Source organism: Bos javanicus, chromosome 18, assembly GCF_032452875.1.
Source record: "Bos javanicus breed banteng chromosome 18, ARS-OSU_banteng_1.0, whole genome shotgun sequence".
Taxonomy (NCBI): Eukaryota; Metazoa; Chordata; class Mammalia; order Artiodactyla; family Bovidae; genus Bos; species Bos javanicus.
Genome location: NC_083885.1, coordinates 56563956 through 56584190, shown reverse-complemented (window position 1 = coordinate 56584190; position 20235 = coordinate 56563956). Strand labels below are relative to the sequence as shown.

General features: G+C 51.9%; 1 protein-coding gene across 4 annotated transcripts in view; it reads right to left on the bottom strand.

Annotated features, from left to right (window-relative positions):
* MYH14 (myosin heavy chain 14) overlaps positions 1–20235 on the bottom strand; it is a 78788-nt gene that overhangs the window by 23811 nt on the left and 34742 nt on the right. For 3 of the 4 annotated variants that reach the window (XM_061386110.1, XM_061386109.1, XM_061386108.1), the window contains 13 exons: positions 19660–19812; positions 19231–19404; positions 18711–18884; positions 16993–17107; positions 13016–13203; positions 10341–10462; positions 8150–8219; positions 7855–8015; positions 6550–6658; positions 5354–5485; positions 4310–4516; positions 2759–2896; positions 535–658 (listed from right to left, as the gene is read on the bottom strand). In XM_061386110.1, the coding sequence (XP_061242094.1) occupies positions 535–658; positions 2759–2896; positions 4310–4516; positions 5354–5485; positions 6550–6658; positions 7855–8015; positions 8150–8219; positions 10341–10462; positions 13016–13203; positions 16993–17107; positions 18711–18884; positions 19231–19404; positions 19660–19812 (1867 nt within the window). Of the gene's footprint in view, positions 1–534; positions 659–2758; positions 2897–4309; positions 4517–5353; positions 5486–6549; positions 6659–7854; positions 8016–8149; positions 8220–10340; positions 10463–13015; positions 13204–14797; positions 14897–16992; positions 17108–18710; positions 18885–19230; positions 19405–19659; positions 19813–20235 lie in introns of all 4 variants that reach the window. The other variant, XM_061386111.1, reaches the window with a different exon arrangement.

Below are 20235 nucleotides of genomic sequence, written 5' to 3'. Positions count from 1 at the left end.
AGCCCCCTCGCCCCAGTCATCGCACGCACTTTCAGGGCGTCAGGCTGAGCTCAGCCTCTTTTTCCACCCCTCCCCATCTTTCCCAGCTTCCCCACCCCTGGGATAGCCCACTGGTCCTGATCCGCAGCAGACCCCAGAGGCCGTCCTCTCCCCCACCGCTCCCACGCCCCGCCGGCCCCTGCCGGCCAGCCGGCTCGCTCTGCCCTGTCTTCTTCTCCCTGCACCCCCGGCCTCCTCCTGTGCTCCCTCTCTTCTGTTTCTGCTTCTGAGTCCTCAGCAAGGGACAGAGCGAGAAAAAAAAATGTGTCTGAAACAGTTAGTGGAGCCATCAGCTAGAGTCACCCAAGATACCAAGGAGATAGGAAGAGAACTGGATTGGGAAGGAGGACACACAACCTGTCCCCAGCCTTCTTTCCTGCCCCCATTTAGCAGATGTGACCACTGAGGCCCCACAGCACATGAGGGCTGTCCCCCCACCCCACCCTCGCCCCTGCTGGAGTGTGCATAGGCCCCCCCTGGGGGGCGGGAGCTCACCCTCCATGTCCGCAATGGTGGCCTCATATTTGAGTCGAAGCTTATTGAGGCTCTTGACTTTCTCCTCCTCCTCGGCTGCCTGGGATGAGAACTCGGACAGCCGCTCCTCCAGCAGCTTCCGCTCCTGAGCACAGTGGGAGGTGGGGGTGGGAGTCAGGGGCTCGTGCTCATCTTGGCTGTCATTCCCATCTGTGTTTCTGCTCACCTCCTTCCTCCCCTGACCCTTCCTGCTCCCACCCCTTCCCTCCTTTCCCATTCCCTAGTGTCCCTAGTGTCTATGAACCCATCACACTCCCATCAGACTTAACCGCATAGACTCCCACTATTGGAAGGATACCCCCATTCATTAACCCGACGGCCCTCGGATGGATGCTCATGTTGATTCGCATCACCTGCTATTATAAACAACACTGCACTGAACATCCTTGCACTTCAGCTGCATGCACGGGTGAGCACTGGAGCCTCATCACTACTCCAGGTCTGATTCACGGACCAGCGTCATCAGCACCAAATGGGAGCTTGTTAGGAATGGAATCTCAGGGTCCCCCCCTCCAGACCTGCCGAGTCAGAATCTGCACTCTGACAAGTTCTCCCTGTGAGTCTTGGGCACATGAGAGTTTGAGAAGCACTGGCCTGGACCAGCACTTTTTTCTTTTCTGTCTTTTTATTTTTTTTTACTTATTTTCATTATTTATGTATTTTTTGAGCAGCGTTTTTCATACTGTGAGTGGTTTTGGAAGTCTAGGCAGTGGGTTGGCACTACCTTAAAAAGGAAGACATAGAATAGAGTAGGAGAGAAGAGCCACTGCATCCAAGGAATGTTCCAGAAGACTCCTGTGCATCGTTGAGCTGTCAACTCAGGCAACACTGCCTCCGGGAAGCCTGTCCTGACCACACCTAGTGCAGGTCAGGCCATCCCCTTCCACAGTTTTCTATTCTTTTCTGACAGTTTATAATTCGTTCACAGTGTATGATTATGTTGATTTCCTGGGGTGACTCAGCTAGCTCCCCCCTTGCCCATGCCTTTGTGAGGACAGAAATGTTTTTCTAGTTAGTTAAATGCCATATCCCCTGTGCCTAGCCCAGGGGTTTAACCCTGAGCAGGTTAAAGATGGTGGCAGACTCTTCACCACATGCCCAGCCATGGACAGAGTCCAATTCTCCACCCCTTGAATCTAGACTGAGTCTGCTTTAAGCTCTGCTGCTGCTGCTGCTGCTAAGTCGCTTCAGTTGTGTCCGACTCTGTGCGACCCCATAGATGGCAGCCCACCAGGCTCCCTTGTCCCTGGGATTCTCCAGGCAAGAACACTGGAGTGGGTTGCCATTTCCTTCTCCAATGCACGAAAGTAAAAAGTGAAAGTGAAGTCACTCAGTCGTGTCCGACTCTTCGTGACCCCATGGACTGCAGCCTACCAGGCTCCTCCATCCATGGGATTTCCAGGCAAGAGTACTGGAGTGGGGGTGCCATTGCCTTCTCCGGCTTTAATCTCAGTGGTCGGCAAATCACAGCCTGCAGGCCAAACCTGGCCCACTGCTTGCATTTATAAATAAAGTTTTATTGAGACATAGCCACGCCCATTTGATCACAGGCCATCTGTGGCTGCTTTCACATTACAACAGCAGATTTGAGTGGTTGGCACAGAAACAGAGCAGCCTGCTGAGCCCTGAATGTTTACTATTCGGCCTTTTAGAGAAAACCTTTGCCAACGCCTGATGCATAGAATTCAGAGAAAGTGATGTCAGTTCCAGGCTTAAGCCTTTAAGAGGCCTGGTTGCTTCTGCTTCATTTTCTGGGAGTCCTGAGCTGCCAGATGAGAAACCCAGGCTCTCCTGTAAGCAGAGAGGCCGCATGAAGGAGCACCCAGATACCACTTTCCAGCCCCTGCCATCATGTCATGGCAACTCTTTAAGGGGACCATAGCCCAGTGGACCCACAGAGCAATGGGATGTAATGAAATGGGGGTTGCTTTTAGCAATGAGGCTTTGGGGTGTCTGATGACACAGAGATAAAGAATGACTCATAATAGCTGCTCAGTAAACACTGGCTGGAGTGAAGCTGTGACAGAGAGGCTAGGAGATGGGAAAAGTTCAAGGGAGACACAGCCAAGATGGAGAATCCAAAGACTCCTAGAGGTGGGCATGCTGGGGGTGGGCGATGCAGAGAGGGACCCAGCCCACCAGTGGGCCCACACCCTCCACGCTTGGGGGCTCACCGGCCACCGACCTTGCTCAGCTTGGCGTTCTGATCTTCCAAAAGTAACAGATCTTCCCCCAGTTTTTTAAGCTTTGCCTCCGTCGTCACCTTCTCCAGCTGCAGCTTCTGCCGGGCCCCTTCCTCAGCCTCGAGGTGAGTCTCCAGCTCCTGGAGTGTGGAGGAGGTGGGGTGAGGACCCAGGGGTGGGGACTGGGGTGTGATGGGACGGACAGGGGTGGTGGGGATGGCTCACAGACCCCCGGGGCTTGTGGCTCAAACAGGTCCACACTCTGGGCAGGGCTGGGAAGGACCCAACTATTACTTTCATTCATTGGCTCAATAAACATTGACTGAGTGCCTGGCAGGGGGGCCAGGCACTGTTGGAGACATTGAACCTGGTGCCCAGCATACAATATCTATACACTGTCTACACTGTCTGTATAGATATCTATACACAATATCTCTACAGGATACAGACATTATATCCTGGGGACAAGACAGGGTATCTGCTTATCCTTGTCTAGTGCACTTCAATTACCTGGTAGTCCTTGGAATTATTTAAACAAAGTAATTGGGACTTCCCTGGTGGTCCAATGGTTAGGACTCCTCACTTCCAATGCTGAAGGCATGAGTTCAGAGGCATGGGGGTGGGGTCCCTGGCCAGAGAACTAAGATCATGCATGCCATGTGGTGCAGCCAAAAAATAAATTAATTAATTAAATAAACAAACCAATCACATCTTCCTGCAGGAAAGTGGGGTCACCTCGTTCTCTTGTTACTACTAAGCCTGCCTCCCATAGCAGCAGCTGGTTCACTGCATTCCTGAGTGCAACCCCACTGTGACTCTCTGTGTCACGGTGTCTGCCTTCCTCAGGCTGTGAGTATTTGTGACCAGTAACTTGCTTTCTAGCACATCTGTCCAGGATCAGGTGTGGTGTGTTAGGCCATCTCCATAACTGCAGGGCAGGGCTCTCCCTCTCCAATGGGGTCAAGAGGCAATGATTAAAATGCTACTGAGTTCTCAAAATGTGACCAGTCTGACTGAGGAGCTGAATTTTCAATTTATCTCAACTTCTCTTAAACTGAAAACCAGTCACTCAATTAATTATTGGGAAACTTTGAAGTATGTTTGGACCAAGTTGGGGATATGAATCTACGTGTTTCCACTGAAGAAGTTATGGAGCACAAATGCCGATGAAGTCCTGCCAGTGAGAATTTAGCATCTGAATTGAGATGTGCCTCAAGTGTAGAACACATCTGTGGATTTTGAAGGGGAACCAAGGGAGGACAGCCAGCCTCAGAATGCAGCAGCACAGAGGCAAATGGAGCCAGAAGATGGAGAGAGGCAGAGTACTGAGGCGACTGCTTGAGCACCTGGATCCAGCCATGCCTGAAGCTTACAGAGTCTAGAGTCTCCCATTATTTGAAAAGAACAAACAAAAGTAGTCTCTTTGCTTAAGCCACTTTGAACTGAGACTTGTTTTTAAGAGGCAGGGCTTGCTGAAGCAGAGGTGGGCGGGGTCAACAGAAGGGGTGGGGGGAGGTGGCCTCGGGGCGCAGGCAGGGGGTGGGTGGGCAGACCTGTATGTGTTGCTGCAGCCTCTTCTTCTCGGTTTGCAGCTGGCGACTGCACTCCTCCTCCTCGCCCACGCGGGCCTCCAGCTCGGACACCACCAGCTCAAGCTCCTGCTTCCGGGCTGCCAGCCGGCCCCGGGTCTCCTCAGCCTCAGCACACAGCTCTGCCTCTGCGCGCAGCTGCTCTGCCAGGCGGGCACGCTCCTCTTCCAGCTGGGGAGGGGGTGGAGGGGGGGTCAGCGGCTGCTAGGCAGTGCTCCCAGGATGGCCCTCCGCAGAGCATCAGGGTCTCCTGCCCCCTGATCTAGTCTGGCCTGGGGGCCTGGGGGGCAGGAGGGAGGGATGGAAGACAGTCCCCCAACCTGCCCGTCATCTCAGGATGAGCCCCAGTCACCGAGTCAGCCAGCTGGGTTCCGCCCTCTCCCTCACTTCCCTGTAGTCCGTCAGTCCCCCTCCATCCCCTGCCGCCCCACTCTGCCCCCATAACCCTAACAGGCTCAGGTTTCATCCTCTCCCAATGGACTCTTCTCGGCCTCCCAGCCTCCAGCTTCTCCATCTCCAGTCCATCCTCCAGAGAAATGGCCTCTGGAGGACTTTCTGTCAGCTCACATTGCATTTACTACTCCCACGCCTAGAAATTCAACCAAAGGAAATAACTCCGAAAAAGCAAACAGAAAAAATGAACGAGAAGGGCTTTGTCTCGGCGTTATTTTAAGATACCAGAAATGCTGGCAACAGTGGAAGGTCCACCGCCTGCGGAGGGTGGCCCCGCCACGAAACTGGGCTCCTGCCCTGCCCCCGTGCTGGACCAGCTACCGAGCATCTTGTCTCAGCAGCACCAGCCCCACTCCCACCAGATACCTTGGCCACATCCCCAGGACCCTGCTCCCTGCATCTCACTGCTCACCACACCACAGTTTCCGCCCCCATTCCGCCCGAGTGAAACTCGGCCGGCAATCTATTCCTGCAGCGGGCTCCGTCGGAAGCCCCGCCCACCACCACCGGTCCCACCCACTGGCCCCGCCCCCGCGCGATGGCCCCGCCCCTTACCTGCGCCACCCGACCCTGGAGCTCGCCCACCTCGCGGGCACTCTGCTGCTGCAGCTCCTGCACTTTCTGTAGTTCCTGAGCCCGCGCCTGCAGCACCTCATCCTGCCGCGTTACCTGCAGCAGCGGCTTCACCTGTGGGGACAGGAGGGGGTGTGGATGGCTGGCTCCCACCGTGGGAGGCCACTGGGCTCGGAAGCTAACAGCTCACGCTCTGAGGAGAGTCCCATTCCTGGGTTCCCATGCCAGCTCCTCCACTACTGGCTGTGTCACCTCATCTAGAAAAGTGGGATGAGAGGGGCTTCCCGAGCGGTCCAGTGGTTAAGACTCAGCCTTCCAATGCAGAGGGCACAGGTTCGATGCCCTGGTCAGGGAACTAAGATTCCACATGCCTGCTGGTTTGGCCACAGATTTAAAAAAAGAAGAAGAAAAAGACTGTGCTTTCAATGAAGGGGGCGTAGGTTGGATCCCTGGTCCGGGAACTAAGATCCTACATGTCCCTCGCTGGGGCCAAAAAACAAACAAAATTGGGAATACTAGCAGCCCGTATTTCACAGGGTTTTCGGAATGCATGAATGACGTCATATTTACCAAGAGTCTAGAACAGTCCAGGGTACATGACAAGCAGCACTAAAAGTGTCCCATTTTGCTACAGGATCGCTTTGCCTACAGCAGCCACTGGCCACTCACAGTGTGCCTCAAAGTTCTTCATCCAAGTCCATGGTGAAAGACGCACTTTACACTGAGTGATTCTGGCTGGAGAAACAGGCCAGCCCCACCCACACCTGAAGAACCCAAATGGAAGTCTGGACTATGCCCCGTGCGCCTTTTACCTTTCTTGACTTTAATGTCCATCCTTTCACTGTAATAAACTGTAACCACGAGTGGAACAGCTTTTCTAAGTTCTGTGAGTCCTTCCAGTGAATCCCTGAATTCTAGGGGATCTTAGGGACACCCAACTCAACCCTAGACCCGGCTGCACCTAAAGCTATCCCGAATCTACTATCCATGCTGGTTTGAGTCGGATTTTCTGTCACTTGTTAACTGAAGAATCCCAAGGAACAAGTGTTGGGCTGATTGGTCCCATTTTACAGATGCAGAAAACTGAGGCCCAAACCCAGGAAGTCACTTGCCCAAGCAGACCTGGCCACAAGGACCTGTCTCCTTGCCACTGGGGTCACCCCTCCAGGTGCCCTCACCTTGATGAAGAGCCGCCACCACTGCCAGTGTCTCAGCTTGAGGTAAGCCGCACAGTTCCGCTGCATCACCCTCAGGGCGCTCTGCTGCTGCTGCCGCTTCTGGAAGGCCCTGGGTGGGGAGACAGGCAGGTGGGAGAAGAGATACGCGGCCCCTCCAGGCCCTGTCCCCTTAGCAACCATTATTAAATGCCTACTGGGCTTCCCAGGTGGCACTAGTGGTAAAAAACCCATCTGCTAACACAGGAGATGAAAGAGGCTTGAGTTTCATCCCTGGGCTGGGAAGATTCCAACCCACTCCAGTATTCTTGCCTGGAGAATCCCATGGACAGAGGAGCCTGGTGGGTTACATTCCATGGGGTCACAAGCGTCAGACATGACAAGCAACTTAGCCGCACCAGCCGTGTTCGAGCATTGTTCTATTGTCGGTAAATCTTGTGTGGGCAGTTCATCAGTCTTTCTGCCCTTGACTCTGCCCCTGCCTCAGCTTCAGTTCAGATCTCATTTTCTACCCCACCAGACACCCCAGCTTCCTTCCCAGCCTCCAACCCATCCCTGACATGCTTCCAGAGAGGTCTTTCTACGCCCACAGCTGACTCGGCCCTCTGCCACTCCCACTGCCCCTGGTCACAGTCCCTGCCTCTCAGCCTGGTGTTTGGGGAGTCCTTTATTCTCTGATCCTTCCTCTGGGCCAGTTCCCAGGGAGAAGGGGACTTTCCTGAAAACTCGCCGCCTTCCTGAAATGTGCCAGGCTCTCACATCACCAGGCCTTGGCAGGCTGTCACTCCTGCCTGGAACACCTTTCCCGTGGTCTTTCATCTACCTGGTCTGCAGGGTCTCTCGCTGCAGCTGTACGACCCCCACTGAAGCACATCTCACCCTGGACTGTGACCCTTTGTGCTGGTGTATGTTTCCTCCTCCAGATTGGAGTCCCTCGAGGTACTGGCCACTAGGGTGACCACCTCAACCCGGTTTGCCTGGGGCTTCCTCTGTTTTAGCACGAAGATCATGCATCCCAGGAAACCTCCAGTCCCAGGCAAACTGTGATGGTTGGTCGCCCTATGGCTGAACTGAACTCTTCTCTGTGGTCCTAGCATCACTCAGGAGCCTCAGGGACTGTAGAACCAAGAAGCCTGGGCATCTAGTAGCTCCATCCTTTTGTATCTCAGCCCTTCTACCATCTCAGAGGCCCTGCCATCTGGACCCAGCTGGTCAACCTCTTCCTGCATCGCCTCTGGGGACATCTGATCAACCCTCCCTGAACCAGTCTTGGCCAATATGACCCCAAGAGATAGTGTGGAGCCCTACTTGCGAGCCAGGTATCCCCGGGCAGCTGCCTGGAAGGACACAATGATATCTGTGACCTTCAGGTCCCGCTCTTCCTCTAGCTGGGCCAGAACACCTGCCCGGAAGAAGATCTTGCTTTGTCCCACGCGGTAGAGGTTGGGGTCCAATTCTAGGGCCTGGATCTGTGGGGGTCAGGGAGGGGTTGTGAGGAGGAGGGGCGAGGAGTGGGGAGGTTTCCAGCTCAACCTTCTCCACCCCTTGCGACCATACACACACACACACACACACACACACTTGCACTCCACCTCTCACTCACCATCTTCTCACAGGCCTGCTTCCCATCCATAAAGCCCTTGGGGATGGCATTGGGCGTCAGGATCTCATACCTGCAATGGGGGGAGAGGGGTAGGGTAGGGTGAAGAGTAACAGCAAACTGTCACCACGGCCAGGCACTGGGCTCAGAGGGACAAATAACAATAGGAACAATGACAATAGGAACAGTAACAGAAAGAAATATTCAAATATCACCGAGGGTCGCTCACCAGGCTGAGAGCATCGATATCACCACCAGGAGCAATGTCATCAATAAAAGCTCTCCTCCTGGGACACAGCACTTGCTGATTACAAGTGTTTAATTACACCAACACCATAAGTAATTGGGGCTTCCCAGGTGGCGCTCGTGGTAAAGAACTCCTCTGCCAATGCAGGAGACTAAGAGATACGGTTGTGATCCCTGGTTTGGGAAGATCCCCTGGAGGAGGGCATGGCAACCCACTCCATTATGCCTGCCTGCAGAATCCCATGGACAGAGGAGCCTGTGGGCTACAGTCCACTGGGGTTGCAAAGAGTTGGATGCAACTGAAGTGACTTAGCACGCATACGTGCATAGGTCATTGAGATGTAAAAAAAGGTGGGTCTCGGAAGTGCGAGAATAACAAATGGGGGCTGATGTTTTTGAACTTATTACGTGTCAGGTCCTGAGTTAAGTGTCTTACAGATGTTTCTTTTACATTTCTCTGTGCAAATCCGAATTTGAAAAGTACATTTCATTAAACACATATGTGTCCATCCTCAGCGCCTTTCTCCTTCTATGCCCGCTCCCTGGATCATGACATTTCATTAAAAATATGGATATGATATATATAACATACACACACACATATATATCATATGCATGATATATTAATGTCATATATTAATATGCCATATTTTTAAACTGGTGATTGGGAAATGTGTGTGTGTGTATCTGCGTGTATCAGAGTTTCTCAGTCACCAAGGATCTTGTTAAAATGCAGATCCTAATTCAGTAAGTCTGGGGAGGGGCCCAAAAATATGCATATCTAATAAGCTGCTGGGTGATACTGATGCTGCTGATCCAGGGACCACACTTTGAGTAGGAAATTGCAGACCTGAGCTGTCCAATGTAACGCTATTGGCCACACGCAACTACAAAGAGCCCTGGAAAGATGGCTGGGGCAACTGGAGACCAGGATTTGTAATTGCATTTCATTTTAATTAAATGAAACTTCAATTTGAAAACTGAAGCAGTGCAAAATATTTTTCTTTTCAACACAATTTCATTGTCTTAATAGGAGTATATTTCTCTTTGACCACTGGAAATTTTGTGTCCAAGCTGAGATGTGCTATGGATGGAAGACATACACTGAACTTCAAAGATTCAGTAAGAAACAAAATAATGCACAATGTCTCACTACTAAATTTTTATATTGACTACATGTTGCATGGGTGCTCAGTCGTGTCCAACTCCTGTGACCCCACGGACTGTAGCCTGCCAGGCTCCTCTGTCCATGGAATTTACCAGGCAAGAATACAGGAGTGGGTTGCCATTTCCTTCTCCAGATTACATGTTAAAATGATCTAATATCTTGGCTGTATTGGGTTACATAAACTCTCTTGTTATCATTAATTACCCCTGTTTCTTTTTACTTTTAAAAATATGGCTAATAGGAAAATTTTAAATTGTATATGGGGCTCTCATTCTCAGTGAATGATTCTGCTACATACAGCTTGTGTGAAGCATAACTTTTGTTTTAATATTTACCGTATATATACATGCACATAAATATCATATACATAATATATTAATATCAAATATTAAAGTGCCATAGTTTTTATTGGTGATTGAGAAATGTGTGTATCAGACTTTCTCAATCACTAGGGATCTTATATGTTGATATTTTCTGTTCTCTTGCTCGACTGCATTTTTATAAGAAACGCTTGTTGCGATAACCGATTGCAACGTAATGCTCTATGCCCTTTCTCTTGGGGAGCCCACTGAAGGGGACGTTGAAGGCGACGTTGCTCTCCCACAACACAGAGTAAGCTGAGACTCAGCAACCAAAGGAACTCGCCCAGAGGCCCCGCCCCTCCCCTCGCGCCGAGGCCACACCCCCGCCCAGCCCAGAAGCAGCGGCGCGGGAGAGGGGAGCTTTGAATGTAGATGCGGCGGCTTCCAAACCTGGCCCCACCCCACCCATGCCGCTCACCGCTGCCGGAACTCCTGGAAGAGGATGCGGTTGGGAAAGCCCTGGCGACAGATGCGGATGCCCTCCAGAACGCCGTTACAGCGCAGCTGGTCCAGCACCAGCCGGGGGTCCAGCTTCCCCGCCTGCGGAGAGCAGTGACAGACACGCGAGGTCAGCGGCCACCACACGGGGGCGCCACGCACCGGCCGACAGCCGGCAGGGGAACGCAGGTAGATGGCAGTTTGGGCAGGTGGAAAACGGTAGGCAATTTCATCTGGTTCAACCTATAAGTTTGGGCTTCCCAGGTGGCCCTAGTGGTAAAGAACCCGCCTGCCAGTACAGGTAGATGTAACAGACGCGGCTTTGCTCCTTGGGTCGGGAAGATCCCCTGGAGAAGGAAATGGCAACCCATTCCAGTATTCTTGCCTAGAGAACCCCATGGACTCAGCCTGGCAGGCTACATACAGTCCATGGGGTCACAAGAGTCGGACATGACTTAGCAACTGAACCACCAGCCTATAATTTACTGAGCACCTACTATACGCCAGGCAGAAATGCCTGCCCCCGGGGAAGCTCACTGTCCACTGCAAGAGACTGACAGTGAGGTCAAGACGTCACTGCTGCTGCTGCTGCTGCTAAGTCGCTTCAGTCGTGTCTGACTCTGTGTGACCCCATAGACGGCAGCCCGCCAGGCTCCTCTGTCCCTGAGATTCTCCAGGCAAGAATACTGGAGTGGGTTGCCATTTCCTTCTCCAATGCATGCATGCATGCTAAGTCGCTTCAGTCATGTCCAACTCTGTGCGACCGTATGGACAGCAGCCCACCAGGCTCCTATGTCCATGAGATTCTCTAGGCAAGAATACTGGAGTGGGTTGCCATTTCCTTCTCCGCAAGACATCATTGATAAACGTCAAAAGTAAATGATTAACAGCGTTGCGTGGCAAAGAACAGAGTAGAGGGGAAGGCGCGCAGGAAGGCTGAATTTGCATAGCATAGTCTAGGAAGGTGAACAAAGCACATACATTATTATTTTGGGCAGTTAACTTTCAAGGACTTTCTTGTTGCTCCAGTGGCTGAGACTCTGGGCTCCCAATGCAGGGGGGCATAGTCCGATCACTGGTGGCAGAACTAGATCCCATATGCCGTCACTAAGACCCAGTGCAGCCAAATAAATATATAAATATTTTTGCTGTTGTTTAGTTGCCAAGCCGAGTCCGACTCCTTTGTGACCCTATGGACTATAGCCCCCCAGGCTCCTCTGTCCATGGGATTTCCCAGCAAGAATACTGGAGTGAGTTGCTATTTCCTTCTCCAGGGGATCTTCCCAACTCAGGGATGGAACCCTCATCTCCTGCATTGGCAGGCAGATTCTTTACCACTGAGCCACCAAGGAAACCCAGGAAGTGTTCACCTCCTCCAGGGAGCCCTCCCTGGTTTCACTGTACCCCTACTACCTGGCACTTGGTAAAAATCTAAACACTACAAAAACTATGCATTCTAAAAGACAACTCTTGCCTTGCCCAGGCCCCCAGAGTAATCAACACAATAACCAGTTTTTTTATGGGCTTCTAGATCAGTTGTTCTCAACCTCATCTACATGCTGGAATCTCCCTGGAGTGACAGCTTGATACCATTGAGCACACCGAACACCCACATCTTAAACTCTAAGCACCATTTTCCACGTAAAAGGACCAGGGCTCTATGGAGACGTGGCTGAGTCCACGTATACCATATTTCATCAAATATAAGGCACCCTCAATTCTAAAACACATTGTTATTTTATATACCACCAAGAAAGAAAAACTCCTGCCAGTTACACCCTGACAGGTCACTGATTGTTAAGCCACTTTCCAACTTCAGAGGGGCTTCCCACGTGGCACAGCGGTAAAGAATCCACTTGCCAATGCAGGAAATGCAAGAGATGTGGGTCTGACCCCTGGGTTGGGAAGATCCCCTGGAGTAGGAAACAGCAACCGACCGCAGAATTCTTGCCTGGAGAATCCCATGGACAGAGGAGCCGGGCGGGCTATAGTCCACAGGGTCGCAAAGAGTTAGAAACAACAGAGCAACTAACATACACACAGTATTTACAGAGAAGGGAGACACACACACAGAGCCACCTCCCCAATAACTGCAGCTCCTACTTCCTGAGGACAGTACAAGCCCCAAGCACCTAATTCTGTAGTTTCATCTTCTCTTATGTTGACCCTTCTCTACAGGGTCTATTCTCTGATTTTCCCAACTAGAAAACTTACTGATGGCCTGGAGGCCAGGCATGGTCTCCCTACACCTCCCCAGCTCCAGCGGCCTTTTTTCTATCCCTTGCACACTTCATACTCCAACCAACTACTGGGTTTTTGCACAAGCAGCTTGAAATACCACTTATCCTTCCAAGCTCAGACCTCACCTCCTCCAGGGAGCCCTCCTTGATTTCACTGTATCCCTACCACCTGGCACTTAGTAGGTGCTCGATAAAATGTAAGCCCCATGAATGAATGAATTTTCCTGACAGGGCCATGAGCCTGGGAGGGAAAGCAATGTACTCAAAGTCACACAGACAGACAGCCAGAAGTGAGCCTGGGACCAGACATAGCTCCAACTAAATTCAGTGACCAGACATAGCTCCAACTAAATTCAGTGACTGGGACTTTTCCTCCTCCCAGAGCCACCTTCCCTCCCCAGGCCAGGTCACTCACCCTCTTCTCATGGTTGGGGATGATGCAGCGGACGAAGCTGGGGTTGGTGTTGCTGAGTGTGGCCATGAGGCGGCTCAGGGACTCCTTGTAGAGTTGTCCCACTGTCCGGAACATGCCCCGGCGCGGGCGGCCACCAGGCGGGCCATCCCCAAGGCTGCTCACTTGCTCCAGCCCCACGATGCCCTCCACTGTGGGAGAAAGAATAAAGTCAGGGGTCAGTTTTAGGGGACTGAGTTGGCAGAAGTCAAGGATCTCATTATTTATAAGACCTGATACTTTGTATATGAGCCATCTCTCATAGCCCAGCAAGGCAGGTATCATCAGCTCATTGGGCTGACGAGCAAACTGAGGCTCAGAAAGCTGGACAACTGTGCCCAAGGCCACACAACTTAGGATGTGAAGATCCAGGATCTGAACCAAAGTGGTGTGAATCCTCTCAAACCCTGACCCTTCTTCTCCATTTTCCTTATCAGCAAATGATGATGATGATACCAAATGCTTCCTTCGCACCAATTCTCTGCCCGGTTCTGCTCAAAGCACTTGACATACACTGGCTTATTTATAAGCCTATAAGAGTCACCCCCATTTGACAGATGAGGAAACTGAGGCACAGAGAAAGAAAAGGGTGATAACCACAGGTGCATTTTTAGGAACTTAAAACAGTCTCATGTTAAAAATGCAGTGAAATGTGGCTTTATTATGATATTTGAAATAAGGTAATATTTAAAATAAGGCCAAAAATAAAAAATAAATTTTAAAAAAGAAAAGAAAGAACAAATAATACCAACTACCTCCACAGTCACCATTTTCCCAGAAAGGCCTGATGGTAACTTTGTCTTTTAAAAATACATATTTATTTATTTATTTGGCTGGCTGGGTCTTATTTGTCACACATGGGATCTAGTTTCCTGAGCAGAGATCGAACCCAGGGCCCTTGAACTGGAAGCATGGCACCCTCGCCATGGGGCCACCAGGAAGGTTCTGTAACTTTATTATTTGATGCTGTCACTTCAGCTAGAGAGCAATAGCCTCTCCTTTGTCACAAATTCAATGTATTAAATTACGTGCGGTTCCAGGACCTGCAGCTGGGGCAGAATCTGATGGCCTGCAATCCCCAGTCGTGAGGGTTATGGAATCAATAGATAATTCTCTCAGAAAGCAGAGCTTGGTGAGCAGTGAGGGTTCAGATATGACATTTTCCCTCCCCAGGACTAAGTCTCCCTGCCCCCACCGCCATGCTCCTAGTTATCATCGGAAGGACAGATGAGAGGGGAGGCTCTGGGTTCGAATCCCAGCTCGGTCCCTTACTGGCTGCGTAACCTCAGACAGGTGACTTAACCTCTCTGGGCTTCCACATCCTCATCTATAACAGGGTAAGAGCTGTAACACCTGATTGGGTGTCTGGAGGATTCCATGTGTTAATAATAGTAAAGGGCTCTGTGCAGTGCACAGCACACACTATATGCTCTGTTAATGCCAGCTGATAGAGGGGTGGCCAAAAGATTCATCCGGGTTTTTGTACAATGTTACAAAAAACCCCAAATGAGCTTAATACTGTCATAATTGTTTGTATTTTTACATATGGTTTAGTTTGAAGAAGGCCTTATGCTGCTACAAAGAATCTGGAAACTGCTGAGGGAGCCGACAAGAGGGGGGAAAAGACAAGGGGAAGATCTCTGGATGGAGAGGAAAAGGGATAGACATTCAAAACAGGTTCCCGGTCCAAAGGGCCCACCCTCCTCGTGCAGGAAATCTCACCCGTTGATGCACAGCAACACCCACCCCCTGATGGAGAAATGGCAGAGCTGTGCCTCCCTGAAGATCCTGGGGGCGACGGTGGGAAGGAGCCAAGGAAAGAGAACTGCTGCAAGCCCCCGTGTTCTGGGGGGGCGGTGAGGACAGATGGGGGAGAGTCAGGGAGATGGGGTGGGAGATGCAAGGGGAGCGGCATGAGAGGACAGAGAAGGCGGCAGGAAAGAAAAAGAGAGGGTTATCAGTCAACAGCGCACAGCAAAGCAGGAGCGGAAACCTGACCTTAGCCATAAATTTTTTTTTCTTTTGGTCACACTGTGCAGCATGTAGCATTTAGTTCCCTGATCAGGAATCGAACTTCAGCCCCCTGCATTGGAAGGGCAGAGTTTTAACCACTGGACCATGAACTTTTAAGCCAGGGAGACTGTCCTATTCACATTTATGTTGACTAGTGATGGCACCAACGTTGGCTGAAAGGATAAATGTCCTCTGAGAATTTAATGCCCAGGGTTGTGGGGGTGGGGGGAAGAAAACCTCTTTCCCTAGAGGTTGGGTCTGTATCTGTTTTTATTAGGTATCCCCTTTTTGCCCTGGCTGCCAGGAAGCTCAGGACTAACTCAAGGTTCCCACCCAGCTTGTTGCGTTTGCCTCCCTGAAGAGAGCATGTCTCACTGGTCTCTTCCCCTGAGCTGCCAAGGATGCTGGGTACCCAATGCTGAGCTGTCAGGATGCCAGAAAGCAAAGCCGACTCTGGACTCAGGGCAGCTGTAGTGAAGACTGATGCAGAAATGGCCCCAGTTCCCCATCCCACTCTGGGACTGGCAGCTCCTTGAATCTGGGCTAGTCTTAGGACGTGCTTTGTTTGGGAGAACTGTGGAGGAGACAATACTGTGCTGGGTTTCAGACTAGGACACTCGAGAGGCTTTGCCACTTCTACTTTCTCTCTTGAAGCCTATGAGAGCCAAGCATACGTGGGGTAGAGCATGTGAGGGGTTAGGGGGAACGTCACGTGGCCACGAATAGGGCATGAATTTTAAGGAGGTTGAGAGGGGAGATATTCAGTCTGAAGGAGATGTTTCTCAGCAGAACCTGGTTCTGTTGCACGTGTGTGCATGCTAAGTCTCTCAGTTGTGTCTGACTCTTTGCGACCCTGTGGACTGTAGCCCGCCTGGCTCCTCTGTCCATGGGACTCTCCAGGCAAGAGTACTGGAGTGGGTTGCCATTTCCTCCTCCAGGGGATCTTCCCGACCCAGATATCAAACCTGTGTCTTTATGTCTCCTGCATCGGCAGGTGGGTTCTTTACCACTAGCACCACCTGGGAAGTCCTTCTGGTTCTGTTACTGAAACTCAAACACTGCTTTTCAAACCTTCTTGTATAAACAGCATGAGATACTGTCTAAAATCAGCTCACTGTAGCAAGATGCCCTATGCCATTTTGCTCTGAGTTTGTTTTGGAATGACTGTTCTTGATTATTTTGTTTTCTTGTGTAATTGCATGGGTGGACATTTCTACTTCAATACAAGATTAAAACAATTGACAGATTCTGGAAACCTGGAATCAGGGAAAACGGAGAGGCGGGTTTTGCTAGTTTTATAAATCATCTCTCAAACTTCCTCTAAGGATAGGAGACAAGCATGGACACAGCTTTTCTATCTGCCTCCTAGGAGTGTCCATCTGAAAAGACTGATGGCCAAACTCACATGGGTCTTGTTGGAGCGGGAAACCAAAACTCTCTCTTGGTTTCTGCTCCTTCCTTCTTCCCTGAATCCCTGAAGGGAAAGCAAAGTCTGAAAGTTGACTAACATGTAAAACATCACTCATCTGAGTTCTCTTGTTATTCATTCTTTTTCAGTCAAATCTCTTGATCTTTTTTGGGGGGGGGTAGCATATGACATCTACAATTAACTTCATAGCTTCCTTTTGACTATTCATATGCTCGTTTATTTTGCTGGTCTGATTGCATAAACTACTATCACCAAAACAGTATTTCACAGCAGTGTTGTCAGGGGGCATCCTTGTTTCATTTCTGATTAAGCTGGAGTGTTTTACCACTTGGTGCAAAGCTGGTTTGAAATATGGATCCCTCAGTCACTAACTGGAAACACTATTGTGAGGCTGTCGGTCCTGATACCAGGTCCGTATCTGAGCGGACAAGTCAGGTTCAGAAACAATGAAGGGAGGCACAGAGCTCCGGGGACAGGGCCGGGGGAAGCGCGTCCTCACCGTCTTTCCAGATCTCTGCCGTCAGCCGGTCTGTGCTCTGGTGGAGCAGGGTTGCGACGTTGTCATTCAGAGGGTCCATGTTTTTCATCAGCCACTCGTTGGCCTTGTAGTCGACCTGAATGAGATCGGGCAGAGGAGGGTGGTGCGGGAGTGGACTGAGGCTCTTCGGATTTCCCAAGGAGCCTCCCAGAAGCGCTGAAAACCCCCAGGTGGGGACGGAGGGCGTGCTCACGGCTCACGAGCGCGCTGGCGCCACCTTGTGTCCCTCTCCTGAACTTCATCCACCCGCCGCCTGGCTCTTCTCCCTTTCTGCCTTTCGCTTGGGAGAACTCTGCCCCCGCCTCCATGACCTCACCCAGTATCATCACTTCTTTCCTTATTTTTTCAGCCACACTCTTCCTCAAACGTGCAAGCGCCTTTCCACCTCAGGTTCTTGACGCCTGCCGTTCCCGCCTCCTGTGACTCGCCCCCCGCGGATTTTCACAGGGCCGGCTCCTTCCCCAGGGAGTCACAATCTTGGACCACCACGAGTCCCTGCCTGTGCCCTCCTGCCCCACCCTCCGGCGTGGCTCCCAGAGGCCAGGGTCTGAGTCTGAGTCAGAGTCCAGCACAGCACTGGGCACGCGGGCAATCTTAGAAAGTGTGTGGGAAACAGCTGAGTTCTCGGACAGGACACACGGGTCTCCTGCCACTCAGCCCTGGGGTATGTGGTTCCCACAGCCTGAAGACCGCCCCTCTCCACACGTCCTTCACCGCTAAGTGTTACTCATCATTTAGACGAGGGGTTGCCAGACAGCCCCTGTCCACAGGCCAAATTCAGCCTGCCACCTCCTTTTGTGAATAAAGTTTTATTGGAATACAGCTTTCATTTATGTGTGAACTTGTGGCTTCTTCTGTGCTTTGATGGCAGAACTGAGTAGTTGTGCCAGAGACTGCTCCACAAAGCTGAAAGTAGTGGCAGAAAATGCTTGCTGATCCTTTAGTTATTTATTTGGCTGCACCGGCTCTTAGTTGTGGCATGTGGGATCTAGTTCCCCGACCAGGGAACAAACCCCGGCTCCCTGAATTGGGAATGCAGGGTCTTAGCCACTGGACCACCAGGGAAGTCCCTGACCTTTGATTTAGAGCTCGATCAAGCATCAGTCTCCTCTGCGAGACCTTCCTTGGCTTTCCTCCTCTGGACTTTGATACTCTCTGTAGCTGCCTCCGTTAAGGCACCATCAGCCTTTTATCCCAATGGTCTGTATTAGTCTCCCTCCCAGATAAGGAATTTTGTGAGGACAGAATCATGTCTGACGTGGGTCCCCAGCTTTGCTCAGCACAGGGCTGAGCACACAAAAGGCATACGTTGGCCAAATGAATGAATAAGGAAAGGAAAGTGAAGTCGCTCAGTCATGTCTGACTCTTCGTGACCCCATGGACTGTAGACTACCAGATTTCTCTGTCCATGGACTTTTCCAGGCAAGAATACTGGAGTGGGTTGTCATTTCCTTCTCCAATGAATGAATAAAACGCATCTAATTCTCCACCTGGTGAACTCCTATTCATCCCTCAAAACCTACTGCAAATATCCCCGCCTTGAGGAAGGCTTTGCTGACTTCATCAGAGTCCTCACTCCTGGCCCCTGGCCTGGCTGTGACTTTTCCCCTTGCATCCTCCCTTCATCCTCACTCCCACCCACGTGCCTCAAGGCTGCCCCACCACTCCCTGTTCCCTACCTTGCCCGCATAATGCAGGACACTGAAGTCGGCCTGATCCCGAAGGTGCCTTGGCCTCTGGAATTTGGGGTGACCACCCTGCTCCTGGGCTACCTTCTCCACAAAGGACTTGTCCGTGGCTTTTGGGAACCAGCACTCCTCATCCAGCAGAGCCAGGAGTCCGGGGGGGTTGGCCTGACCATTGACAGAGCAGGGAGAAGCGTTAAGTCAGATCCCCCAAAACTGGACACTTAGGTTGCTGCTAATTTTTAGCTCTTGTGCCACTTGGGACCTACTAGCAAACAGGAGAACAACTATCACCGTTCTAGCTGTCAATCAGCCCTTGATTGGAGCCGGGCTGCTTGTAGGCACATTCTGGGTTCCAATCATCTAGGGGTCACACAGATCTAGACCGTTTTCCCCATTTAACTGATGGAGAAGCCCGAGGCCCGGCGAGGGGAGGGGCTGGACCAAGGCGACAAGGAAGGCAGAGGAGATGCGGGTGAGCGGCAGGGTGGGGCGGGAGGAGCTGTGCACTCACCGGCCGCTCGATGAGGTCGATGCAGGGCTGCAGGTCGAGGCCGAAGTCGAGGAAGGTCCAGGGGATGCCCTCGCGCTGGTACTCCTCTTGCTCCAGCACGAACATCGTGTGGTTGAATAGCTGCTGCAGCTTCTCATTGGTGTAATTGATACAGAGCTGCTCGAAGGAGTTCAGCTGCAGTGGGGAAGGGACGCATGAGAGAGAGGGGTGGGGACCCAGTGGGGGTGGATAGAGACCCAGGAAGAGGGGACAGGGACCCAGGGAGAGGGGGGCAGGGACCCAGAGAGGGGACAGAGGCCAGAGAAAGGGGGACAGAGACCAGGGAGAAGGGGACAGGGACTCAGGGAGAGGGGGACAGGGACCCAGAGAAGGGGAGCCAGGACAGCATGGTGGAGCCCTCCCAGCCCCCACCAGACACAAAGAGCAGACCTGGAAGATCTCAAAGCCCGCGATGTCCAGGATGCCTAGGAAGGAGGCGCCCTGCCGGGGGCTGCGGTCCAGGGCTCTGTTGAGACGTAGGACTAGCCAGCGGAAGAGGCGCTCGTAGGTGGCCTTGGCCAATGCCTCCAGCGCAAAGTCAGCCTGCGGGGCGGGGCGCACAGTGAGGACTGGGCCTGCCCGTCAGCGGCCCTGGTCCCGTCCCCTGGGGGCTGGCGGGGGGACTCTGGGTGCAGACGCCGCCCCCTCATGGGTGATCAAGAGTGATGACATTAACACTGGCGGACGGTTACTGAAGGCCTACTGTGTGCCAGGCCCTGTATAAGGTGCTTGGGGGCTCATTAGTTCATGAATCCTCCACCCAACGCTTGAACCAATTTCCACTGTAAAACAGGGAAGAGAGTGGGGTCTGGGCCTGACACCAAGGTTGGAATCCTAGCTCTGCCACTTAGAGGCTGTGTGACCTGAGGCCTGCGAATAAACCTCTCTGTGCCACAGATTCTTCATCCGCTCTTTCACTGAGAGTGGAACCTGGATCAGTGTGACAGTCTCCTGTCCCCCACTGTG